General features: G+C 48.0%; 1 protein-coding gene across 1 annotated transcript in view; it reads left to right on the top strand.

The window, feature by feature from the left end:
* Positions 1 to 21,705, top strand: part of SRRM4 (serine/arginine repetitive matrix 4) — a 170,234-nt gene extending 148,529 nt beyond the window's left edge. The window contains exons 9-13 of the mRNA XM_055549781.1: positions 8,332 to 8,636; positions 11,424 to 11,627; positions 14,959 to 15,069; positions 16,170 to 16,310; positions 18,038 to 21,705. Coding sequence (XP_055405756.1) covers positions 8,332 to 8,636; positions 11,424 to 11,627; positions 14,959 to 15,069; positions 16,170 to 16,310; positions 18,038 to 18,323 — 1,047 coding nt within the window. The 3' untranslated portion in view covers positions 18,324 to 21,705. The remainder of the gene's footprint in view (positions 1 to 8,331; positions 8,637 to 11,423; positions 11,628 to 14,958; positions 15,070 to 16,169; positions 16,311 to 18,037) is intronic.
* Positions 21,706 to 27,333: the final 5,628 nt, after the last annotated feature.

Here is a 27,333-nt window from a genome sequence, read left to right as displayed (position 1 = left end):
ACTATGTGCTGTATTCTACATGTGTCATCTCATGTATTTCTTATAATAGCCTTTCAAGGGAGCTTCCATTAGTATCCTTATTTTATAATGCATAAAGCCTGGAAAACTTAAGTAAAAGTACCTATTAAGTGGAGAAGTGAGGATTCAAACCCAAAACATCTGCCCTCAGGGTCCAGATGCTTAATGACCTGACCTCCCTTATGTCGTTTTATTTTGCTGGACATTGTGTCCCAATCTGTACCTTTAACTAATAATCATACCTACTTCATGGAGTAGTTGTGAGGGTGGAATTAGACCAGTTGTCCATTTAGTTTTAAAACATGCACTAAGCACCTACTATGTGAGTAGCAGCGAACAAGACAGACAAGGTTTCTGCCTTCATGTAGCTTCTATTCTGTGAGCAAAACTCAGCCTGGCGCTAGGGACATAACAATATACAGTAGTTGCTAGTGTTAGGATTTGTCATCATAATGGCTTAATTGAACTTGCTCCTGATAAACCCAGACATTTTGTTTTTGAAACATCCCTGGCCTCGAAAAGTTTAATTGTATCTAAGATCTCAGAGGAACTTCAGAACAACTCTAGGAGAATGACAGGAAAAGCCTTCTGTTTTGCATACTAGGGGAAATGAGCCTGAGGGAGTATACATGGAGGGCCCAGCCCTCCCACGTCTGCCCCAGGTTCTTGTATATCCTGCAAAAGGCTTTGAGCCCTTGCTCAAACTGGGAAACTCACTATTCAGTTCCATTCATTGTAGTTTGGAGAGGAAAGGGACTAAAATGTGGAAGAAAGGGGCTGTGAGACTCAGGCATCTGTGGGACCAGTTATTCTTTTCAAATGGAAAATGGAATCACATTGTCAACTTTTACTTTTGCCAAGCAAGGACGGAAAAAAGAAAACCACCGTTTTCTATAATGAAAGGGACATGCACCAGGCAGAAGAGGGGGAATAGCTGTGGCCTCAGAAGAAAGGATGAGACTTTTAAGTCAGATGCATTTAGCTGGATGAAGAACTCATTCCATTGAACTTATTTTCTCATTTGAATTTGGACTGGTGAAAATTTTGCCTAACTGGAGCCGTGTAGAAATTTTCAAGAACAGGTAGGCTGAGGGCTATCAAGAGGGGCTTCTAAAAAAGGAGGGGCTAATGAGAAATGGTGAGGTTGAAGCCACCAGTCCTCTTCAGCTTCCTGCTGGAGGGAAGGAGAGAGGAGGCTAGACTATGTCCCTGGGCCCAAGGTCAATTTTAGTGAACAGCCCGGTGGGACAGTCCCCCACTCCGCAGCCCTAAAGGACTTTGTCATCTTTCCACCATCCTCAGCAGATCCCTGTCTTTTTCCAACCCTCCCCCTCTCAAATGAACTCCTAACAGGTCAATGAATCCATTCTGTTGCTGTCTTCCTAATTAGTGTGCAAAGGAAGATGAACAGCAGTGAGGAAAATAAACTTAATGTCTTTGTGAAACAAAAGGGTTTAAAAAAGGGAGAGGGGTGGGAATAACCAGAACCCTCTAGCTAAAAGCTCTGCCATGCAGCTCTACATTCACATGAGAATTTCCGGTCCCCCATATGGCAGGGAGGGAAAAAAAAAATTTATAGCCATCTCTCTCCATGGGGCCATTTGAAGCTCAGTAAATGGACTTGTTCAGTTTAATTGGAATTCTCTTCTTGATTGTATTTTTGTAACCTATTAGGCCGTGCTGCCTCTTGATCTCAGAATTCAGCTGAAATTAAATTTTGAAGTGTAAGTGAGAGGTTGCCTTTTTTCCCTGTTCTTGATTAAATAATGATTTGAAACAAAAACAATAAATAACAGAGCCAGCTTCCCTGGAGGGCTGAGAGAGACTCCCCGTGAAACACCGGGAGCTGGAGTTTGTGGTGGGGGATTTAATTACTTATTAGAAATATCCAAGTGTTGATGCTGAGTATATTAAGGAGAAAGAAGAGGCAAGCTTATGAGTTCAAAAAAAATGAGCTTCACATTGGTGGGGGCTAAAAGAATACAGGGAACGTACTCATTTGTTTAGTCCCAATGGCCATGAGTTTGTGAAAAGCAATCTGTCCTTTAAAAAAAATCTGAGATTGTCAATCATTACCCAAAAGGGAAGAGTGTGTAATAACTCTGGGGTCTGGATAGGGCTCCATGGCTCTGGTCTCCTGGTTTCTTTCACTGACAAAATCCAAGAGGGTTTGAAAGGGCAGAGGTGAGGAAGATGAGAGGGAGACATGAAATATACAAGATGCACTATGGTTGTGCTGCTTTCAGATAGATTCTGGGTAGCAATGAACACTGAGAGGGAGACATGAAATATACAAGATGCACTATGGTTGTGCTGCTTTCAGATAGATTCTGGGTAGCAATGAACACTTAGAACAGACAGTCACAAACTTAGATGTCTCAGGGGCCAGGCGACTAATAGATACAAGCAACAGGGACCCTATAAGGCCTGAGGACAGAAAAGTACGTGCCCCATCTAAAAGGAGCAGCTCCAATTACTCACAAACTGATTATTACCCAGCAGGAATGTCGACTCAATCTTGCCAGATCCTCTTACGTTTCAGCATGAACTAGAAATGGGTTTGCTATGTGAGTATGTGGCACCCCACTCCAGTACTCTTGCCTGGAAAATCCCATGGGAGGAGTCTGGTAGGCTGCAGTCCATGGGGTCTCTGGGAGTCGGACACGACTGAGCGACTTCCCTTTCACTTTTCACTTTCATGCATTGGAGAAGGAAATGGCAACCCACTCCAGTTTTCTTGCCTGGAGAATCCCAGGGACGGGGGAGCCTGGTGGGCTGCCATCTATGGGGTCGCACAGAGTCGGACACGACTGAAGCGACTTAGCAGCAGCAGCAGCATGCCCAACTACAACGTTGACAGTTCCTTCAAATTTATTGGCGAACATAAATTTGTTTAGCCAATAAGTGCGCCAAAGAAAGCATAACTTAAAACTCTGAAACAAAGCATAACTTGGCCTGTCAGTTTTCTAGGGGTAATCTGGGGTGTTGAGACAGATGCTGTCCATTTATGTCCCCACCCCCCACTTCACATACTGCCAGTGTCCAGCTTCCAGGTATTGCTCTCTGGCTGCCAAAGACCACTTTGCTTGGCTGGGAGGCAGTTTGAAACTGCTGGAGAATTGACACGTGTTGGGGGAAACCTTTAACCCGTGAGTGGTGAGGAACTGGTGTATAAATATCCAGCTCCCTCCTTGGTTGAGATGAATTCTGGAGCCAGTTCTGTCCTCTCTCTTTTCTCTCCCCCAGCTCACTGCCCCTCAAATAAGATTCCTTGGTCTCAAATAAACTTCCAGCACTCAAATTCCTGTCTCAATTTCTAGGAGGATCCATATGGAGACAGGTGTTATTTCACTTTGTGATTAAACAAATTTTACAGGGGCTGAATTTTTGTGCAAAGCCCCCAAAATAGGCCTTTGTGAAGACATGGAAAGAAGGACATGACTGAGATGGAGGAAGGGTTCAGAGTGGACCACAGAAGAGAAACCTGGTGAGAGGGTCCCAGGCCTTACATAGGGGTCCCAGTACCATGAGTGCATTGTTCCTGCACAAAAGTGGATCTAGAATGACTCCTCCCAGTGAGCCTCTTGAGGACCATTTTGCAGCTAAGATGGGGATATAGGAGCAGAGAGCAGTTATGTGCTTAGAAGAGAAATTTCCAAGAGGTGAAGAAGATGAATTGTGAGAGGCCTGTTATCAAAATGAAAGACAGGGAGGAGCAAGGGGGGTCATCCTGTCATGTCAGCGTCCAGTGGGCAACAGTTTGCCTCTTCCATGGCAGAGTGGAAGTATCTGACGAGGAAGGAGACACTTAGGGACAGGAGGCAAGAGCACAGAGGCCTCTGTTGTCTGCCTGTCATTATGTCCTTGACTTGAAGGGCTCCTCTGCATTGTCATGGCACTCCCTTACACACACACACACACACACACACACACACACACCCTATAGTCTGCCTTTGGCCCCCCTGAGCTATATCTTCCCTCCTCTGGAGAAGGAGGAATCCAAGACTAACAGGTCATTAAACAATCTGGACATCCCTAATGAGTTTATGAAAATATTTCTATCATCTGGAAACAGGGGCAGAGCCCGCCAAGACTGGTAAAGACACAACCAAGTAGAGGTCAGCTGAATGTAACAGAAATGAATGTCTTCGGGCTACCACCTCTTCCCCCAACCCTCAAAGTAATCCTTAGAGCAGGTCAAACAGGTCAAGATTTGTGTATCCAGGACCTGCCAGGCATGTTGTTATGCTAGCTGTGCCCTCTCCAAAGGCTTTGGAGTTAAAGCCCACTGACTCTCCATTTGTCAAGCCAGCTATGGAAACAGACATGGGGCTGCTTCAGTCCATAGAAAGGTGTATCTATTTTTCTAATTTGTCTGGACAGAAGAGGCACCATTTTCGATTTCCTGACCCAGGAGGAACACCATTCTAGCACCCAAACAAAGTCACTGCATGGGCCAGCAGCCCTGTTGAGTGCAAAAGACCAGATCCAGTTCATCTTTTAACCTGACCTCCCAGAATAGCAGAAGGTGGCAAAGGAAGTAAAGAGACCCAGCACTGCTTGTCTCATCTGGAAGGCTCCTCAGGTCTGGAGCTTCTCACCTTAGCCTGGAGCTTACACTGTTAAGCATCTGTAGACTCTTGCTTTCTCTGAGATTGTAGGCCCGAGGAGGGCTGGGGGGAAGAGCTTTCCTTCTCTCTGCCACTGACGTGGACCTAAAACTTGATTATAGAGTTGTCTGTAGCTCACACGCCCAGCCCTGAGCTGGTCTCAAGACCCCAACTTTCAGCCCATCCAGATAGAAACAGGTAATTATCCCACCCAGTAACAGTGCTGTGGCAGACAAAAGCCACTCATTTTTGAATGAGTGAATGGATGAATGAAAGAATGAATGAAATAGAGTTTTGTGTTATCCTGGCCTGGGACTCAGAGAAGGCTTTCAAGAGGAGGTGATATGTAAACTGGAGGATGAATAAATGTATCCATGTCAAGTAAGGAACAGGGGGAAAATGTTCTAGGCGGAGGAAATGGCATGTGCAAATGGCCTGGGGTTGGGAAAGCAAGATGTGGTGGCAAAACCAAGAAAACTTCCCAGTTGATTGCCTTAAGGTTGTACAAACCAAAACTGGGGAGGGGCTGTATGGAAGAGATGAGGTTTGTGAAGGACACAGGATTGGGTTGTAAAGGACACTGTCACACATGTCAAAGAAATGGGACTTTTAGAGAGGTTGGCATTCTTAGCATAGGGTCAAGTTAGTGAGCACATTTCAGTAGTACGATTATCTCTGTTTTCTGGCAATGACAGGAAAGCATGATGCTTTCTACAGTTCTCAGTTCTGTTACGTGTGGATAGTGATAGTGGTCAGGTGGAGAGACACTGAAAGTGTCACTGTGAGCTCAGTGTATGGGATTGAGAATGTGAAAAAGGCAAGGTCCCTGTATATATCCATTAGCCTCCAGGGGCCTTACATTCAGGAAGTCCTTCTCCCTGGGTACCCATGATGCACCAGGACATATGCTTTGAAATTAGTAGTCAAGGTGGAAAGGAGTACCTGGGTGGAGAAAAGCCCGGCCTGGATGCCTCCAGGTAGCAAGCCACAAGGTAACGAAATCCATTATATTCATAGTCCAGCCTGGCTTCCTTCAGGAAGGGCTTAGCTGAATCACTTGTGATACACTGGCTACCAAACACTCATCATCTCTGAGGCAAAGATTCCATGAGCCCAGACCAAACCCCAGCCTGAGAGTCCAGGTCCCAGGGTCCAACTGCCTTGTGTGATGCTTTCTCATTCCTGACAGAGGTGGTGGAAATACACGTGTAACCATTGAACTCACAGAGGTGGTAAAGATTTGGCATCCAACCTGCAAACTAGAAGACAAAAAGGAGCTGAATGGAAAAGGGGTCTTTACATTAATTTTAAAAGAAATCTCACACTAGAAAGCCCCACTTGGGCAACCTTATTTTAAGATCCCTTGTCCCAGAGCAAAAGTAGCCAGATTGTCAAATGGAAAGTGGCAGCCACATTGGGTGAAAAGTTGGTAAAGCTGGACCATCACCTTGTCGGTGTGCAAAGCCTCCTGGGAGAATCTGCAAAGGAAGTTCTGCCTCCCCAACTCCAGGAGCTGATAGCCTGAGCTGGTGGGGCCGTTGCTAGTATTCTCACTGTTTCAGTGTCTCTGTTTCTCATGCTCATGACCAGTTGCTGCGAATACAGAAATATTTCCTCAAGAAATCCCTAGAACCCCCCTTCTTTAGACTCAAAGTTCGTGGGAGAAACGGGGCGGGGGAAGTAGGCTTTTGATGGCGAGACCTATGCTAATACTTGCAGGGCCTGGGACAAGAGTATAGAAGGAGAAGCCACACACTAAATGTTTTTAAATCAAGACAGCAAACTTAGATGAAGTATGTTCTCCTATCTTGGCAAACATGTCTTTGAAATGATCGGGAGAGTCAGATTTGGATTTAGAGCCTTGGAGCCCTCGGAGTGCCGGATCACAGCATGACAGTGTGGAGAGAATCTGCCCCAGCACCCTGGTCCCTCCCATTCTCCCCCTACATCTTGCTTCATCACCATGACGGACCTCTCACACATGCACATGGACACCTCAGTCCGAACATCCAAATTCCATTCAGATAGCCATGTTTGGACCTACAAATGTGCACACTTGAAACATGGTCTATCCCTGGGAGAATAGATCATGGAGAGCCTGAAGAGACCCTGGAAGGGGACTCAGCAGCCGGACTTCAGGTCTCCAGAGACTAATCTCAAGGAAAGGTTTCCAGGTAACCCCTCAGATTTCGCTGCCCATGGGAATGGTTGTCACTGGAGGAGACCCAGGCAGAGGTCCCTCTTGCCCACAGCTAAGCATGGTATATTGATGGGGACCAGAACCAAGCCCACTGTGTCATCTGAGCTGAGACTGGTCTGAATGTTTAAAGAAAACCATCCATTATACTTCTAAACACTCTATAGCCTTCCCAAGGGCTGGCTGTCCATCGCCTCCTTGACTTCTTCATCTGTCCTAGATCAGCCACACCCAGGATCCTGGGGGCCCTTTGGCATTCCCAGTCACCCCAAAGCCAAATCTCCAAGCCCCTCCTAAAAGCTGTTTGTTACAAGCACACCCTCCCTGTGCCCCACCCCCCATCTTGACATCTCGGATTGATGCAAACTCTAGCCACCATCTGCATTGTCAGCAAGGGTTTCTTGATCCAACTTGGGCATTAAGGGACTGACAAATTTAGTGTTGATGACTTGAGGTCCCCTTACTGAGAAAGCCAACCAAAAGTGATGCTTCACCTGTCAAGAACACTGAAAACCCAAAGTCCAAAGTTCAGGGCCAAGTGTGAGGATGTACAGAAAGGTGTGTGTTTTTACTTGTCATTTGCGACTCTAATGATGGACTCACCTTGCCCGCTCTTCCCTTTCTCTTACACCTTACCTACCTACTAAAGGAGGAGTTCTTGCTTGGTAAGTGGATATAATCCGCAAAGACATGAGAGAATTTATTAGAAGCCACTCGAGAGCCTTAGCTACCTTCTCCAGGGGGAAAGGACACACACAAATATCCGTAGAGAGCTTTTTTTTGTTTGTTTTCAGTCAGACAATTTGACTTCCATTTTTTTTGTCCCCCCACCCTTTCTTTTCCCCTTTAGTTGAAAACTACTAAAATATCATTTTGTGACCTTGACTTTATATTTAAAAAAAAAAGAAAAAAACCCTCTCATCTTTATTTCATTTCTTTTCCCCATGTGATATTTGTTTAGGGTTCTATTTGGGCAACTTTTTCTTTAAGAGAAAAAAAAGTCAAATTCATTGAAGATTTGGTTGACATTTAAAATTTTGGCTTTATCTCCTTTTGTCGTTTTTAAGTTTCAAGATGTATTTTTTCAGGCCCATAGCTTCCTTTCTTTCCCCCTACCTTTCTTTATTTTTATTGTTGTTTTAGGTTAAGGGTGTTTACACACACCCCCTTTCTTTTAAGTTGTCTCTTTTGTTTGAGTTAATTCATTAGAAATTTTGTATAATTTCCTTTTTCTTTTGTTTAATCTGGATCGCATGCTTTTTCTCTGCATGATACCTAAATCTTCCAGTTATCCTAGCAGGGGGTTTAAAAAAAAAAAAAAAAGATCTCCTTTCTGTGGTATTCTTTCAGGAATTTGTGCTTTTGTTTTTTGGCGTCTCTTCTTTCCTCTCCTCTCTCTCTTTCCTTTCGTTACAGTGCATCATGATGGTAAACATTTCTTGGTTATTTAGACGCAACCCACAGGCCCGGCACTCAGCAGTGTCCAACGGGTGTTTTTGCTTTCAGATCACTGGGTCGGGGTCTGCTGCTGACCTCTTTACCAAAACAGCCAGCCCGCTCACCACCTCCCGAGGACGCTCCCAGGAGTATGACTCGGGCAATGACACCTCCTCGCCACCCTCCATGCAAATCAGCTCAACCAGGTCTCGGGGTCAAGAGAAGGGGAGCCCCAGTGGGGGCCTAAGCAAGAGCCGGGACCCCAACAGTGGAAACACCTCTGATTCAGGGAACTCTTTCACCACTTCCTCACCCCAGAACAAGGGGGCCACTTTGGAGAACCTCTCCCCCACCAGCAGGGGCAGAGAATCAAGGTCAGTGCACCTGGATGGGAGGAGGGGTTCTGACTGAGCTCCACCTTCTCAGTCTCTCACCCTGGCACTGCACCACGCACACACACACGCGAAGCCAGGAGACTTTTATTTGTAAAAGAGAGAAATTAGCATAATTTTGGGGGGTAAAAAATCAAGGAGATCAGCTTCAGGTATAGCTGGATACAGGGTCTCAAAAATGTGTCATTGAGAAGTTGCCTTTCCCATTACTTCTCTCAGCTCTGCTTCCCCATCTTGGCTTTTTTCTCAAGCAGATCATCCTAAAGCATTGGCAAGTATGCCACCCAGTTAACATCCTGTCGATCTAGCCAGCCAATGGAAGGGAAATGCCTCTTTTCCCAAAATTTCAGCAAACTATCAAGGCAAATGCTCATTGGCTCTGCTTAGTCCAGCTTGTTCACCCAAGACCAAACACACTGCCCAGAGGATGCTATGTTCTTGGCTAGGATTTGTCACATGCCACCATCAGATCTAATGAATCTTCCTGTGTACACTAAAATTGAAGAAAGTCTGGTTCTCTGAAGGGAAAGCAGGGTACTGTTAATCAGAAGGAGGAATAGAAGTTGGGCAGGAAAAAAAAGATGTCAATTTTATCAATAATTCCAGGAGAAAGTCTTAACATTAAGTCACTATCATTTAAAAATATACCAAAGTTATTATGCAGGAAATACTGAGAATAGCAATAACAACAACAGTAACAGAAACTATTATTTATGGAGCCCTGACTAAATGCTAAGTATCATGCCAGGTGTTTTCCACAGATAATCTTCCTTAACTCCTGCTACAACCTTTATGTGATAGGTACTATTATAACTTTCTTTTAGCTAATGGGGAAACTGAAGCTCAGAATAGTTAAGAAACTCAGTTAATAAGGGCTGGTACCAGGACTAAAAACAGATTTGTGTCTCCAGAACTGGAGTTAAGCCTGAACAGCATCTAGCAGGTACCTGCTTAATCTGATATACATGGACAGCAGGATTAAATAATTTAGACCCAACCTTTCACTGTGAAATATAAATGATCTTTAAATCCATGGCTGTTTATGTCATGTCAGCTATGAGCAGAGGGCAGAGTGGAAGAGACATCAGTTCTAAATCAGGGGAACCATAGACAGTAAAAGCAGGGGCTGGCAAGGGGACATGGGCTTCAGAGCTGGACAGATCAGTATTTGAGACTCTGGGTGGCCTTGAGCAAGCAACTCGCCCTTCTGAGTCTTCTCTGTAAATAAGGGGTAATAATAGTACCAACTTCCTAAAGTTGTTGGGGGAATAAATGAGATGATGCTTGTGAAGCACCCAGGATGCTAAGAGGCTCAGCATGTTTATTCCACAGCTGTTTATTGATGACCTAGGACTTAATGTCTCAGGCTCTGTCCTAGGTGCTGAGATACAGTGTCCAGAGAGACATGAGTTCTGTCTCCAGAAAGCTTGGTGTCTGGTGGAAGGAGATAACAATTATAAGACCAAGCAAGCCATCTAGGGGTGGGGAAGCATTGGGGCTGGGGGTTGTGATAACACATTGGAGGTGACATAAGCAAACCGAAGGGAGTCAAAAGCCTGAAACCATGAGTCAGTTCAGTTCAGTTCAGTTCAGTTGCTCAGTCGTGTCCAACTCTTTGCGACCCCATGAATCGCAGCATGCCAGGCCTCCCTGTCCATCACCAACTCCCGGAGTTCACTCAGACTCACATCCATCGAGTCAGTGATGCCGTCCAGCCACCTCATCCTCTGTCATCCCCTTCTTCTCCTGCATCAGAGTCTTTTCCAATGAGTCAACTCTTCGCATGAGGTGGCCAAAGTACTGGAGTTTCAGCTTTAGCATCATTCCTTCCAAAGAAATCCCATGTTCTAAGGCATGCAGACAAGGAAGGGAACAGGACTATTCCAGGAGAAACAAGTAATCCATTATAGCTGCAGTCAAGAGAGGAAAGTGCCAGAGCTGAGACTGGAGGGTGAGCAGGGGCTGGGTCATGATAAAACCATATTAATGTGATTTGAACTTGACCCTTGGCCCAATCCAAATGAACATGTCCTTACTAAGAACCAACAGGAATCCAGCATGGCTCTAGGAAAGGTAAGGATATGACAGGACCCTGTCCTTTGTGTGAGTTTGAACAAGCCTCTACCCTTCTTTAGGTCTCCATTCCCCCATCTACAAAATGGGCTATACCAGTTTCCCGAACTTAAATCAGCCAGTTTTTGAGTTGTTCCATATCCAGGTACTTCTGTTACTTTTATTTACTTTAATAAACTCACTTTTTAATACAAGGAAGCTTATAGTACTATCTTAAATAGAACATTTTTATTTCTTGTCCTAATAGAAGGCACCTGTGAAAATACATATGATTAAAACAAAGTATTTAATTTTAGTTACAGTTGCCTACCCAAGGTTCTGAGTCTCAGGCCTGCTCTCTCTCTTTGCAAGTGTTAAAAGAGACAGTAAAAGCCCACTAGTACCCAACCGGGGCTTTCTCATTAATATAATCAGAGGGACTGAAAAAGACAGGAGAGAAACTAAATCTTGCACCGTGGGATTTGATCACACCCACCCTGCCCCCTCCCCTTTGGTGTGTTTTCCACTCTATCTCTACTCCTCTAACATCTGTGGTCTGGGAAATCTTTCCAGAGGTAGTAGAGGGGGAAAGGTGGGGGTGGAGGGCAGGTTGCAAGCGCACCACAGCCAAGGCAAAGGTAGGCAGGTGAGTATCAGCTCAAGACGCCCCCAGACCAGTGGGCAGGCCAGTGCTAACAGTGGTCCTCTCCCATGCAGAGGATTTCAGTCACCATGTCTGGAATGCACCGAGGCGAAGAAGTCCAATTTGGTCCCATCCACAGCCCGGCGCTCCCCCATGAAAGGGTGCTCCCGAAGCTCCTCCTACGCCAGCACACGCTCCTCCAGCCACTCCTCCCGATCCCCAAACCCCAGAGTCTCCCCCAGGTACACCAGGAGCCGATCCACCTCCTCTGGGAAAAGGTGAGTGCAGTTTTGACCTAGACTCTTCAGCTAGCTAGGGTAACTAGAGATGTCCTTTGACCCCCAAGGAACAGGAATGGAACAGATTTGAGTTCAAATACCCATTCTATCCATTACTAGCTGATGGCCTTGGGTGTCAGTTAACCTCTCTGATCCTTAGTTTCCTCCCCTACTAAATGAAAACTGTAATGTATCTTACCCTGAAGGATTGTCCTGAGGACTATTAAACACATAAATCAGTACTTGGAACGTAATATTAGTTTTGACTGTTGTTATTGTCATGAGGATCCACTCATGTGTATCAATTATCTTCTGCTGCATAAAAATTGCCCCAAGGCGTCCCTGGTGGTCCAGTGGTTAAGACTCTGTGCTTCCACTGCAGGGGGCACAGGTTCCATTCCTGGTTAGGGAACTAAGATCCCACATGCCATGGAGCACAGCCAAAAAAAATAAAATAAAATAAATGCCCCCAAGTGTAGCATCTTATCAGTGAGTTTTTACTTCATTCCTGATTCTGTGGGTCAGCAGTTTGGGCTGGACTCAGCTGGTGGGTTGGCTGGGGGCTGGCTTGTTTGGATGACCCCAGCTGATCCATCTCTGCTCCATGTGGCCTCCCATCTTCTAGCAGGTTTGTCTGGGCTTGTTCACATGGTGATGGCAGGGTTCCAAAAGAGATCAGTACTATGCAAGTCCTCAGCCTGGAACAAGCATGGTCTCTCCAGCCATTCCCTTAGCCACTGCAAGTCACAAGACTAATCCAAATAGATACAAGGGATGCTCCTCTTAGTGGGAGGAACTGCAAAGTCATCTTGCAAGGGGCATGGATACAGGAAGAAGAATTGTGCCCATCTTTGCATTTTACCACTCAATGCCAATAACCATCGGTTATTACTTGATTTTCTCATGTGGAATAATGATATAGCAGAATGCAGAGACATGAGATCTCAGGAATTGGAAGATTGCATCCAATCTAATCAACCCATGGCTTCATGGAGTCCAGCGTCTCTCTACAAACAAGAACTTTCAACAGCAACCAGACTGTTTCTCTGTTGCAACCATATAATCAAAACAGTTACTTATGTAGGTGTTTACCTCAAGACCAGTTCATTCAGAATAAGGGGGCAAGGAATTCAACATGATAGAGTGGCATAATAGAAGAAAAAATCAGGCAAAATGGAAAATCAAAGAGAGAAATAGAATTAAATCAGGAGGAAGGTTAACTCCCAATGGCAGGTCCTACCTTTCTGTATAGTCAGCCCTCTGTACTTGGGAGTTTCACTATTTATGAAAGACCTATGAAAGACCCTATTTATGAAAGACCAGTATATTCGATGTACTCTGCCATTTTATAAAAGGTACTTGAGCATCTACAGATTTTGTTATCTACAGGGGCTCCTGGAACCAGTCCCCCACAGGTACTGAGGGATGACAGTAGCCACTGAGAGGTGCGCTGCCAATGTGACTCTAAGCTCCCTGGCAGATGAAAATGGGAAATTGTTCCTTTACATTATAAACAAAAAAGATAAAATTTGAACTAGTTGCCTGGAAGAGCAGTTATTTCTGATTTTTAAGTATGAAAAATGACTTATCTGGTTCCACAGAAAAAGGACAGTATGTACCACAGTGGATAGAAATGCCTGACATCCTTTCAAAGTGTTCAAAAACGTGTTTCATCTTCACACTCTTTACTAACGTCTCTCAATAAATGGGGAAAGAGCAAGTTGGGAAAAGCAAATTTTTCGGGGGCCACAGCTGGACACTATTGACCCAGGAGCTATTCCTTGTCCACACTCCTTTCCTCACCCTGGACAGTATGTAAGAATAGTGTCCCAGAGCGATAGTTATTATGATCACCTAAGAAAGTAGGAAGGGACTAAGGAACACGTAGGTGAGGGCAAGTTAGAGCAAGACTTCTTTTCAAATTGAAAATAGATAGGAAAACTTTGGATAATGTCCACCCTACTCATCCCTGCCCATGGCAGACATTGCTAATCCATCACAGTGCTCTTTCCCACTGAACACAGACATGGCCACATAATCCCTCCCAACCCTAGCAGGAACTACTAGCAGATCAAGTCATCAATTGTGAAATGAAAATTACTTGCAAGACTGAGGAAGCAGGGTAGATGTTTCCGGGAAACTGGTGGAGAAACCAAGGGATTGGTTTCTCTAAAAGTGGGAGGCATTAGCAAGAGGGAAGAAGTCTGGAAACAGCATCAGATCAGATCAGATCAGTCGCTCAGTCGTGTCCTACTCTTTGCGACCCCATGAATCGCAGCACACCAGGCCTCCCTGTCCATCACCAACTCCCGGAGTTCACTCAGACTCACATCCATCCAGTCAGTGATGCCATCCAGCCATCTCATCCTCTGTCATCTCCTTCTCCTCCTGCCCCCAATCCCTCCCAGCATCAGAGTCTTTTCCAGTGAGTCAACTCTTCGAATGAGGTGGCCAAAGTACTGGAGTTTTAGCTTTAGCATCATTCCTTCCAAAGAAATCCCAGGGCTGATCTCCTTCAGAATGGACTGGTTGGATCTCCTTGCAGTCCAAGGGACTCTCAAGAGTCTTCTCCAACACCACAGTTCAAAAGCATCAATTCTTCGGTGCTCAGCCTTCTTCACAGTCCAACTCTCACATCCATACATGACCACAGGAAAAACCATAGCCTTGACTAATAGAGGCTAGTAATTTGGATGCATACAGTATCCTCCAGCAGAAGTCAGGAGCATCTTGTAGCCAAACAGACGTGGGTCCAAACCCCTTACTAGCTTAGTGACCTTGAACAAATCACATCATCTCTTTCTGCCTCTGTGTGCCCATCTATAGATTGGGATTGATAACAGAGTCTAACCCTAGGAAGTGCTGAGGATTAAATGGGTTAATATACACAAAACATTTAGTTCAAAATCCAGCACATAGTAAAATACATAATAATCATATAATAATAAACATTTCCTGTGTGCTGGCTGTACACAAAATGCTAAGTAATTTACCCTAATTTACTTGTTTAATTGACAATTCTAATTGGGTAAGTACTTTTACCATTTTACAGATCAGAAAAGTGGCCCAGAGAAGTGAAATCACCTACCCAAGGTCACACAGCTACCAAATGGCCAGGATAGGAAGAACTCAATAAAGGGAAGTTGTTGATAATAATTATTATTAACCATCCAAAAGGGAGGTGATTTCATCCTCAGGTAAGGGCTTGAGTTCCCCCACCTGACCTCCAGAAATAAAAAGGCCCGGTGACCAGCTGAATAAAACGCTAGACAGACGGGTCAAACCCGGCGGAGCTCAGCAGGCCCCTCAGCGGCTGTCTCCTCTCCTCCAGGTCCTCCTCGCGCTCTCCCAGCTATTCCTCCAAGTCTGGCAAGAGAAGCCCGCCTAGCAGAAGCTCTAGGTCGCGCCGCAGCCCAAGCTACTCCCGCTACAGTCCCAGCAGGTATAGGCCCCGCCCCCAGGCACTGACCCCGCCCCTCGAGCTAGGCTCCACCTCTGGCCATGTTCCTTTGTTCAGGTCCAGAATCTGCCTTCAATGCAGGAGACCCCGGTTCGATTCCTGGGCCGGGAAGATCCGCTGGAGAAGGGATAGGCTACCCACTCCAGTATTCTTGGGTTTCCCTGATGGCTCAGCTGGTAAAGAATCCACCTGCAGTGCAGGAGACCTGGATTTGATCCCTGGGTTGGGACGATCCCCTGGAGAAGGGAACGGCTACCCAGCCCAGAATTCTGGCCTGGAGAATTTCATGGACTGTATAGTCCATGGGGTCACAAAGAGTCGAACACAACTGAGCAACTTTCACTCCCTCACTCACTCCTCTCCCGCATCGTCTCTCTGGAGCATCTCCCTCAGTTCAGTTCGGTTCAGTCGCTCAGTCGTGTCCCACTCTTTGCGACCCCATGAATCTCAGCATGCCAGGCCTCCCTGTCCATCACCAACTCCCGGAGTTCACCCAGACTCACGTCCATCGAGTCAGTGATGCCATCCAGCCATCTCATCCTCTGGAGCATCTCCCTAGCTCTGTTCAGTTCCTCTCAGGTCAAGCCCTGCCCGCTTATGGATGGGAAGATGACTCAGCATTCCTAGTGGTTCCCTATGTCCTATCCGAGCGGCGGTGAGATCCCCAGAACTTCCCTGTATCCTCATGTACTTACCCCAAACCCTCAGCCACACCCCGGAATTCATATCTCCAGCCCTCAGCCTCTTCACACAACTAGTACTACCCCACATCCCTATATCCAGAGCCCCTAATTCTGACTTCTTACTCAGCACCTGGGCCCACCCACCTAACCTTCATATCCTGACCCCTGAAATGGCCACCTTCAAAGGCTGACACCCCTCCTCAGTAGCCAGTCATCCACGTAGACTCTCTCATAGCTATGCTATCCTCCCTGGGGGCCCCATGCTGACCCTGTCCCCTGCCCCAGCGGGGTAAAGTGGGCAAGAGGGCAAAGTGGGTGCCCTTCTCCCACACGCTCACACCGAAAAAGCCAGGGCAGCCTCCGCTCCCCAGTAACCACCCCATCACCGCACCCCTTCAGGGAGCGGAACCCCAAGTACATCGAGAAGGATTCGCAGCAACGCGAGCGCGAGCGAGCTCGGCGGAGACGTCGGTCCTACTCGCCCATGCGGAAGCGCCGGAGAGACTCCCCAAGCCACCTGGAGGCTCGGAGGATAACGAGGTGAGGCCAGGAAGCCCGGTACCACCTCCACCTGACTTGCACTCCCTTCCCACCCGCCCACCCGCTGGAGCCTCCTTTGGGCTGCATTTCAGGACTGTAGGAGCTCAGGGACCTCCCCAACCGCTGAAATGAGGTTTCAGTTCAAAGCCTGGGGCGAGTCAGCACCCCACCACCCAGAGGGCTTGCCAGAAAGGGGCGGGCGCGGTGGGCGGGGCTAGAATAAGGTGGCAGGCCAAAGGGTGGAGCCGGCCTGAGGAATCGGGTGTGGCCGGAACCTGCGGAAGCTGCTGGGATGCCGCTTGCAGGGCTGGGCCATAGAATGAGGACTGGCCTTGCAATGGGGGACGCAAGCAAGGAACTGAACGAGGACATTGCGTGGGGGTGGAGCCAGGCAGTAGCAACAGACCTCCACCTTTAGACTCACGCGCCCAGATGCAAGGCTTGAATACAACCGTAGGTAATTATACCCTGAACCAACTGTAGAGAGGGCGAACAGGATTGTTTAGGTACCAGAAGGGGGTGGGGGAGTGGGGTGCGCTAGTGGGTAAGGGGAAGACCAGTATTTTGGAGAGGAATCTTGTCTGTGCCACTTTCCGAGTGAGCTGAGAAAGTCTCTTCACCTCCCAGAATCTTAAGTTTTTTCACCCATGAACTGCTGGAGGAAATAACTCCTAGAAGTGTCAAAAGGATAAAATGAAAAGAGGCAAAGAGATATGAATGCAATTTATACACTTAAATGCAGAGCACTAGAACTCACTGTGTGCCATTTTGATGGACTGAATGGTCAGACTTGGTAGGTAAAGATTTCTGTAACAGGTAAAGTCTTAGATGAGAAAAGCCCTAGAAGAGAATCCTGAAGTCTGAGAATCTTCAGGCCTTGAAATGGAGAACTTCCTCCTGGTCCTCCAAGGGTCAGCTACTCAGTCCAGAGACCCACAAGGAAAGGAGAATCCTGGCTGCCCATGCCTCCTCCCTAGAGATGACCTGAAGGAGAAAAAAGAGCTTGTGCCCCAGACAGTAAGGCAGGGTAATGGTGTCATCTTCTCAGATGTCTCACTGAACAGCCTGCCTTGGCCTGGGACATATTGTGGGAGTTCCTACACTCACTGCCTTAACTTTCAGAGGTATCCTTGGAGTGGACTTGGAGGAAGTCTTAAGAAAAAGGGACTGGTGTTTCCAAAGGCTCTCTGGGTTCCGTACTCAACCCCAAATAATCCACCTTGAGTGAATCCATTCAATGTTTCCCAAGCTTCCATCACCCACCACTTTTGCCTTGTCTGATTAAGTGTACTGCTTACTTAAATTTCTTTAAATAGATACGCCTTTTTTTTTTTAGGTCCATACATTTATTTCAAAATGAAACTTGATACACTACAATAAATAGAAAAATCAACCTCTTTTGCCATAAATAGAAGGTTCTAGTAAAAATAAAAATAGCAAAACAAAACTGTGATTAAAGTTGAGATGTAGATTCTGTGGCCAGCTGGATGCTCTCTCTGAACCCAGCCTTGCTATGTTAAAAAAGCGAGATTATCACTTTTCAAAGCATATCAGCATTAGACTGAGACCACCTCCTTGATGTTCTCAGGACTGCAAGGGAAGAGTAACAGGAATTCTTTTTCCCCCGCTAAGGAGATGGGACATGTCTCCTGGGACAATTCTTGTGCTCCCGGGATTGCAGCTGGGAGGAGTCCTGCCCTGACGCTTTCCCCCTCTGATCTCTGCAGTGCCCGGAAGCGCCCCATCCCCTACTATCGGCCCAGCCCCTCTTCATCCAGCGGCCTCAGCAGCACCTCCTCCTGGTACAGCAGCAGCAGCAGCCGCTCAGCCAGCCGAAGCTACTCCCGGAGCCGCAGCCGCAGCCGGAGCAGGACCCTCTCTAGCAGCAGCTGCAGCTCCCGCAGCCCCAGCCTGGGCTCCCGGAGCCGGAGCCGGAGCCGGAGCCGGAGCCGGAGCCGGAGTCGGAGTGGGAGCTACAGCTCAGCAGACAGCTATTCCAGCACGAGGCGCTAAGCCAGGGCCCTCCCGTGAGCCCACTACCTGTGGGGCCCCTTTCACTCTGACAGCCTCCCCCACTCCCCGCCCACCCTGCCTTCTCCTTGGTGACAGACAGCACTGAGGCTCCCAGGCCCTGTCCTTCTTGCTCTCCTGGGGAGGAGGAAAGGAGGGTGTGGGGGCTTCAGTCTCGATGTGGAGCTGCTGCCAGCCTCCACCACACCCTCTGGGGCTCAGCTCAGGGCTGAGCATGTGGAGAAGACTACCTTCTTTTGGCACAGAAAAGCCTCAACGGTTTATAAGGAGCAACGAGTCCATGACTCAGAAGTTTGGGTCTGGCCAGGAAAATGTAGAGAGAGTTCTGCTAACCCACTGCTGCCAGGCTGCATACCGAAGACCAGTGGTGTTTATCACACCTGACCTCCTTCTCTTCTCATCCAATCTCATGGCTACACGTGTATGGACCCCCATGGACCCCATGGGGTGAGGGGTGGATATTAGAAGAGAGCAGAGTGGTTCGGGTCCAGGAGCGGGGATCAGGAGTTTTAGCTCCCCACGTAGGCCATAGCAAGTGCCGAAAGGCTATTGGGTCCTAGAAAGGGGGACACATGACTAGGGGACATGGACATTTCACTTGGTGGTAGGTGTCAGGAGCTAGGAGATGGACTCTCTGGTCATGAGTCTAGAAGCAAGAAGGAGGGGGGATAAGCCCACTGCTCCCAGGATCTCCTTGTGGTCGGGAAGAGGGGCCCAGTAGTTTCTAGCCGTGGAGAGGCCACCACGCCATTTACACAGAATGCCTCTTGGTGGCTCTCAGGGACCCTGCGACCTCTGAGGAAGGACACAGCAGACAGTCAGGACAGCTGGGGCTGCAACCCCACTTCCCAAGTTTGCCTCGGCCCCAGTAGCTGGCAACAACTTGATTCCATGGGACCATCTGCTGAACATTCCCCAGTGCCATGGCCAGCTGCCAGTCCCCAGCGCCAGCCAGTCTGGCCTTACCCTCCGGTTGGCGCCTGCCTGCCCCCTCCCCACTGCCCAGACTGCCGCACACTGGATCCTACCCAGGGATCCAGGCAAGCACCCACTCACCCACCTACCACCCTCAGCCTAAGTCACCCATTTTGCCCCTCAGGAATTTTGCCAGGATGGGGCACAGCAGCCCTGGTTTGGGGGAAAGATCCAAATCCAGAGAGTCTGGGGGAGCGGAGGTTAGATGCTCCGAAGCTCCTGCTGGTTTCCAGAGTTCTTACCAGCTTGGGAGAAGCCCCACCCTCATTTCTGCCCTCACCCCACTTCCCCCCCACCCCCGCCCAGGGCTGGGCAGTGAAGGTAAGCTGATCTGCAGCACACAAACACCACCAGCTGCTTCACCCATGGAGGGCACTAAGAACAGGGGCATGAGGGAGAAGATCCTTAAAATAAACTCTGGGGCATCCCCCTCACCAGCTGACTGGCTTTCCGGAGCCTTGCGGGTGAGATTCCAGTTTGTGGTGGCAACAGCAGCAGGGCAGGGCATGAAGGGAGAGGGTGAGCGGGACAGTCCCCAGCTTTGGAACCTGGGGCTCTGGGAAGCAGAGAACCAAATATTCTTTATCCCTTGTGCCCTGAGGAGGGGAAACATTTGGGGAGAAAAAAAAATTCCTGTTTCTTAGAAGCAGTGACGTCCTCCCTCCCCAGTCTCTCCCATCGCATCAGCCATGGGGCCAGGAACTGCCCTGCAACGATCCGGAAAGTCCTTCCGCCAGCAGGAGAGGGGAGCCGGGCCCCAGGGCAGCAGCGGGGGACCCAGCCTCTCTATGGTGCCCGCTGGCCCAGAACTGGGCCCCACCTGCCAGGACCAATGGGTGCCAGCGCGGTCACTGCAGAAGGCCTGATGGCAGGTGCCTGGGACAGGGGCAGGTGCCCTGGGAGAGCCTGTATAGCAACTGTAAATAACCCTCTTCCCCGTCCAGGAGCCGGAACTGGACTCTAGTCTCCCTTCATGGAAACAAAGGCTTTCTGGAGCCATGGAACCTCCTTAGCAGGACAGCAGTGGAAGACTCAAGAGCCCCCATCCAGATTGCCTTCATCCACGCAATTCTGGGGGACCATTTTTGCCTGGGGCTCCTAGCTAACCTCTTATTTATTTATTTATGTTTATTTATTTATTTATGGGATTCCCTCTGCCTCCCTCTCTTTTTCTCTCGGTTGCCATTAGCAGTATTCAAGTATTTATTTATTTATATGGAGAGGGTGTGTATATCTGTGTGTGTGATGTGTGTGTTTGGGGAGGAGGGGAAACTTCTAAAGTATTTTTGTGCATCTCTTTTTTTTCCCCTCATGTCTCTATGGATGGGATTTGAGAGGCTGGATGTGGGTGGGGATGTTTGCCTTTTCCCTAAAGGGGAGAGACTTAGAGCTCTAAGCTTGGAACACACTGGAGGTGGCACAGAAGCACTTCAGGCCAAAGATTCATGACTAAGCCCAAGTTGGGTGAAGTTCAGGCCTGCACCCCAGTCCCCTGCCTACCAGTTACCTAACTGAGGTACCAGAAAGATGAAAATGGTCAAGAAGCTTATGAGCTAAGGTGCTGACCTGACACTATAGAGTCACAGCTGACATGGGGGTTAGAGTCTAAAGTTAGCACATAAGGCAAAAGCTTCAAAGTCTAAATCATCTGTGAAAGACCTTTAGGGAGGCACCCAGTGTGAGACATATGTGCACCTCTGAATCTTACCCTTATTCCAGGGAATATATTAGTGGGTGAGGTCATTTATTTGCTCTTCTGAGCCTAAGCTAAGTGTTTTCATAGAAGTTACACATGCTTCTGAACACCCCCTTAGCTAATTTCTCCCCATCCCCTGTGAGCTCAGGGTTGCCCTAGTGACAAGGTATCAGCCGTCCTGAAAGAGAGAGACAAACCCAAAGCAAAAGCCTTTTTCTGTGACCTCAGGAGAGAGCATACTACTATTTCTGAGGTTGGAAAACAAACAAAATGAAAGGAACAGCCAGAGGCTCCCCCCGCCCCAACCCCCTCAAGAAGGCCATTTCAAAACCTGTCTTGGGAGCCAGAATCCAGAGGTCTTGACCAGCCCTGGCTTTCTCACCCACTAGCAGCTGAGTAGAGAGGGTGCCCGCCCTTTCCAAAGTCACTCTTCACTGCCTTGGCATGGCCAGCTCGCCTCGTCCAGCTTTGGGTTTGGTGAGACTTTTTCAACATCCCTGATTGTTTTCCCTGGCAATGTGACTTTACTCTGTTCTAACCCAAGCAAAGGAGTACCCCTAGCCTGGGAAAGCTTGCAAGAACTTAAATGCCTCCTGGGAGAAAATCTGCCCTTCCCTGTCACTTGATGTGTTTCTCAAATTTCCTTTACATTTCCTTTTCTTTCCATCCAAAAATAAAACTCTTACTGGGGCACTGGTGAACCTTATTTAACCAGCACCCCCACCCCTGGCACTGCTGTTTCTCTGCATCCTTCACCCTCAGTACACTTCTGCTTCCAGGGGATGATACAGACGGTCTGAAACCTGCTCATGGTGAGGACTTATTTTAAAAAGTAGTATGGGAAATGGGAGGGAGATGTGGCTTGAGGTCAAACAACATGTGGCCCTTTGACCCTCCTGCTCTGGATAGTCCCTGGATGTGTGGAGCTAGGCAAATTGCTTCTTTTCTCTGGGCCAAAGTTTCCACCTTTGAGAAGTAGAGGAGTTTTTGAGATACAACCCAGAACATTGACCTGAGGCCTGGGCAGTTCTTCAAAGACCTAATGAGTTCACTGAGACTTAGAGAAAAAAGGAAAATATCCTCAAACATTTTTAGGAGGTTCTCAATCATGAGAATAAAGCCTAAAAGCAATGTGTGAACTCCCATTAGTAGATTCAGAAAAGTGAATTCAAATCCCTCACCCAAGAACATTCTAGTTGATCCAGGTTGGACTGCATTCCTGTCTCCATCTGTTCCCTTCTTTGAAGGAAAGTTAGTCTTTCAGAAGCAAAACACACAAATTATGATGTTTGAAAGACACGAGGCTCTCAATCTCAGAGAGCCCCCATCACTTTATTTACCAAGACCCATCTTCCTTTCCAAAAGGCTTTGCTTGAAGAGGTGAATATTCGGGGTGCTCCCAAAGGTTCGAGAGTCCATTTTTTTCTTCTCAAGTCTCATTTTTATCTTTTCTTTTGCTGTATTCCTTTTCACAAATATTCAAAATAGCCTCACGTGCTTTACTTTCTTTTCCAGCTGAACAGAAAATTGTGTCTGATTTAAAAAAAAAACAGAATCCTCAAACTACATCCCTTCCATTGGCCAACGGTGTCCAGCTGAGGACCTTAGGGTAGATACAGTGTCAATCGAGCAATGCTTTGTTGCATCCTCTTCCTTCTCTGCACCCATGGGCCAGTGATACTGATGGGGTTGCCATCTACCCTGTGTCTGTGGCTGTTGTTTTGCATTATTTTCAGTTTCCTGAGGGTTTTTTAGTTTTGTTTTTGGTTGGTAGTTGTTTTGCATTGTAAATACCATGATGGGGGCCCCTCATCAGAATGTGGCTTAATGAATAATTTATTTCCTATTTATTGAGTGGTATTGGGAGAGGTGAAAGACCACCCTTCTCCGGAAATGTTATTGGAAATCAGTCTGTCTCTCAGCTCCACTGTCTGTGGTGGGGACGTTCTCGCCCAGGTAATGAGTGCTAGAATCACCCGGCAAATTGGAATTGGCAGAAACGGAGGCTTCAGTCATACAAATTAAGCTCAAATGGAACTAAAACACTGGTTATCTCTGGGAAAACCTCATTTAGATGGAAATTAATTGAAGAATGAAATGCCTGTGCACAAACCAACTTCTATTAAAAAGTCACAACTCCTTGAAAAAGAGAGAGAGGGAGCGAAAAAGAGAGAATGAAAATTGTAATTCCTTTCTCCGGCCAAGAAAAGCTATGCCTCATCTTCTAACGAGCCGAGCCAAAGAGACTGGAACAGCGTTCTTGTGTGGCTGTCTTGCCTATATGTGTCTGTCTGGGTGAAATGGAGTGGTTCTCGGGTCTCAGTCTTATCATCTGTAACATGGATCTTGGCCTAAGTGTTCTTCGTAGGGTGGAGGGAAGGGTTCTAACTCTGAGGCAGTGAGCTCCAGACTGTCAGATGTAGAATCCCTCGTGTCTTCTGCTGACTATAGGTTGAAGGGTCAGAAGAAAATAAAGAAGCAGGGTGTGGACTTAATTTGCAGAGTGAGTTGGGAGTAGCTGAGTCCTGGCAGAAACAGGAGACCTCCAGGTTCTGGCACCTAGGAACTTCTGTGGCCTGGTGAAAGCCCTCTGTATGAGCTTGAACGTCTCTCCAAGCCCAACCATCTAGCATATTCAAAGGACAGGCCCAGCTGACTTTGCCGTGCTCCGGATTTCAGACCCCATGTATTGTGTCAGGCCACATTTTGTGCAGTTGCTCAAACCAGCCAGCGAGACTAGTCATTCTGCCGTGACTCATTTTTCAGATGAGAAAACTGAGACCCAGGAAGGGGGCACTTGACATGCCCAGGCTCCCTTGAGCTCCGATCTGTCCGACCCCATGCCCTACCCATGCTCTTCCTGGTAGCTCTTTCTTGCCAGGCGTAGGCTGTGAGGACTTCTCTTTGTGCTGTATCTTTTCTCTCCTGATTCCCAGCTGTCTCCTTCAGCAGTCATTGGCCAAGGACCCGGTAGAATCTACCACAGCAGCCCTGGGAGGGCGCTTGATCCACCCCAGGGCCATTTCTCCACAGCGGGGGCTGGAACTCCCATCTGGAAAACCCCAACCTGGGAGACCCACCAGTAGCCCAGCTCAGCCTGAGCCACCGGCCTCTACCCACCCGCCCACATCAGAGGGGGAGAAGCCACTGTGTCCGCCGGCATCTTGGGACCCTGTCCTCCACCCAGTGACACAGCGGCCATGGTTTGTTTGATATCTGGTGTCCACAGCTAAGCATAACCTTCCTGGGGTTTCTGGCTTCTTTTCAGCCTGTACAAAACATGTCTCTGTTCTAATAAAAGGTTCCATGGTATGGTGTTCTCATCCTTGGCCCAGTGTCCTCTGTCTACATATGGTGCCAGAATCAGAGGTAGGGTGACAGGGAGGTGGGGACAGAAAAAAGCCAAGCAGCACCTGCTGTGCTACATATTGCCCCAGTGCTCATCTTGCTCCTTTCTTCAAAACAAGCCTGTATTTTGGGTTCACGTATACATTCATACCAGCCACCTTTCCCTAAGCCTTTTTAATCTTAGTCTTCGGCACCACCTATCTCAGATACAGGTGTTAAGATCTCTTTTCTACTAAGAGGAAAATGGAGGCCCAGGAAAGCAAAGTCACCAGCCCAAGACCACAGAGTCCATGATAGGATGCAAGTGGACTGGCTCCAGACACGTCTGTTCTCTGCTCTGCCCCACAGCACATCTGCTCATGCAGTAAGTGGCCAGTTTTCTTTGGTAAAATTTTTTCTCTGAGGTCTTCATGGTCAGGAGGAAGCTCAGTCTGGGGCACAGATATGGGAGTCCAAAAGACCTGGATTCTAATCTGGACCCTAGTGGTATGCCAGGGAGCAAGGACCACACCCCACTGGGCCTTGGGTTATTCATCTGTAAACGGGAGCAGCAACAGCGACCGCCCTGGGCAGCTCTGAGAACCAAATGGTGCTCTTAGAACCAGTGGTGCTAAGAAAACAAAGTAAAAGACTGAGTGCATAGAAAGCACAACGCTGGTAAGTGTGCCGACTTTTCTAAATCGAGTCTGCATTATGGGAGGGGCTCAGAAAGACAGTCTAAAGTAGGCAGCTCAGAACAGTGGGGCCCCCAAGACCCAGTGGAGGCCTCCAGAAATGTTCTCACTGTCCCATGTGAAAGTTTCTTGCCATAGAAAACAGGTGTTGAAAACACTCAAAGGGCAGCCCGGTGAGGAAGTGGACAGAGTTGGGACTCTGGGGAGCCAGGGAGCCCAGTGCACGTTTGCCATGGAGAAATCTCAACTCAGGGCTGCCACGTCTCTCAATTTATCCAGAGAATCTGAATTTTTAGATTGAATTTCCTGATTTTTAAAATGTTCAAAACTCATTCTTTTTTCAAATACTACGTGGGTCCAAAAAAATTGTGTACATGCACACACACACACACACACACACACACACACACAGATAATACATATCATCCCAGGATAACATCCCAGGGGCCAGAGAGGAGGAAGTGGCTCAGCCCCACCTTCACACCTACCCCCAGGGCTACTGGGGGTTGTTTCAGTCCCTTGTTTGCATGTGAGTGGGTTATTAATTAGCTCAGGAGGAAAGATCAAACAAAACAGGCTACCCCCACCCCTCCAGAAATCTCCCTTGGGAAACTTAGATGGGACTACCTCCCTGGGGAAGATTCAAAACTATCGCATCACATCACCACTCCCTGCCCCGCCACCCCCTATCCCCACCACCCACACGGATTTCCTTCTTCCCAAATTGGCTTGGTTAAGGCAACCACCAGTGTCCTCTTTTGAGACTTCATCAATAAATAATAATTATGATCATTACTTTTCATGGATCAATTATTATGTGCCAAGCCCTTTGCATACCTTAACTTGTTTTTTGCTAATAACCCCATTTAGCCTCATTTGACAGAGCAGAAAATTGAGGCTCAGAGTGAGAAGTTCGTGTAGCTAGTGTATGTTTGAACTGAGGTCTGTGGGCTCCAGGGCCATTTCTGCTGCACCTCTCTGCCTAAGAAGGTATGAACCCCATCAACTTGGAGCAGCCCTCTCTACGGGCCCCTGAAATCTTTTTCCAGAAAACATGTGTGCCAGGAGGTGGAGGTCTCTACCCTTCTCTCTGTGTTCTGACTCCCAGTTTTGGGTTATGGGAACCCTTGAGTTTGTTCTTTCTATAATCGGCCTGAACAGGCACCCCACCCTGTCCTAGTCTCCAGGGCGGACAGCCCTGCTTCCACAAGTGCCTCTCCTTCAGGCCAGGTTGGCGACTGCCCAGGGACGGAGCAGAGGCAGTGGCCACCCTAACCTTCTGCAGCCCCAGGGGCACACATAGCCCTTCCACTGGGTGAAGGCACTCAGACAAGCAGGGGTGGGGGCAATATCAGAAAATGAAACTTCCCAAGAGGCTGGGACCCCTAGCTTGCCTCATGACCTTAGCAAATCAAGCCCTTTCTGGGCCCTAGTTACCCCACCTGATTTGGCTTAGACCAGTGGTTCTCAGTCCTGCCCCCACACCTGTGACCTTTATCAAACTACCCACACTCGAGTCCCACTCTCACCCCAAATAAGAATCCTTGAAAGTGGTTGCCTGTTAGCAGTCTTTTTAAAGGTTTCCCAGGTCATTCTACTATGAAGCCAGGGTTGAGAAGCTCTGAGTCAGATGGCACCTAAAATGTCACCTGCCAACCAGATCTGACATCCTGAGCGTGGTACGAGTTGTCATCACAGGAACAGAGAACACAGGCCACAATGCTCACTCTTGTAGAGGACCTGCTCTGTGCCAGACATGATGCCAAGTACTTCACAGGCATCGACACAAATGACTTATGTGATTTCATCTTCACATCCTTATGAGGTGTGTACTATTTTATGCCAATTTTACAGATGCAGAAACTGAGGCACAGTCAGGCGACCTCGGATCACATGGCTAGTAAGTGGCACATGCTGGATGCTAGAATAAGGGTGAGTTCAAAGGGACACCTAAAACAGCCTTGGAGATTCAAGGAAGGCATCACAGAGAAACTGACATCTGGGCTAAAGCCTGGGAAGTGAGTGGAGTTGACCAGGCCAGAAAAGGGGCCCAAGAGAGAGGAGGAGGGGGCTGGGATGGCAGGCAGGAGCAAGTGCCTGGGTACGGGAGCGGGCAGAGGAGTGACCTCACCTGCCTAAAGTCTGGCTCTGTCCCCGCCTACCCTTGCATTCCTTCCATAGTGCTATTACTATCTGTAACAAGTGTGTTTACTTGTTTACATGATAGCCATCCATCTCCAAGAGGTCAGAAGCCTTGTCTACCTCATTCATCCCCCTCTCCTGTATGCCCCGCAGGGAG

This window comes from Bubalus kerabau, chromosome 16 (assembly GCF_029407905.1).
Source record: "Bubalus kerabau isolate K-KA32 ecotype Philippines breed swamp buffalo chromosome 16, PCC_UOA_SB_1v2, whole genome shotgun sequence".
Taxonomy (NCBI): Eukaryota; Metazoa; Chordata; class Mammalia; order Artiodactyla; family Bovidae; genus Bubalus; species Bubalus kerabau.
This window is presented reverse-complemented; position numbering and strand designations above follow the sequence as displayed.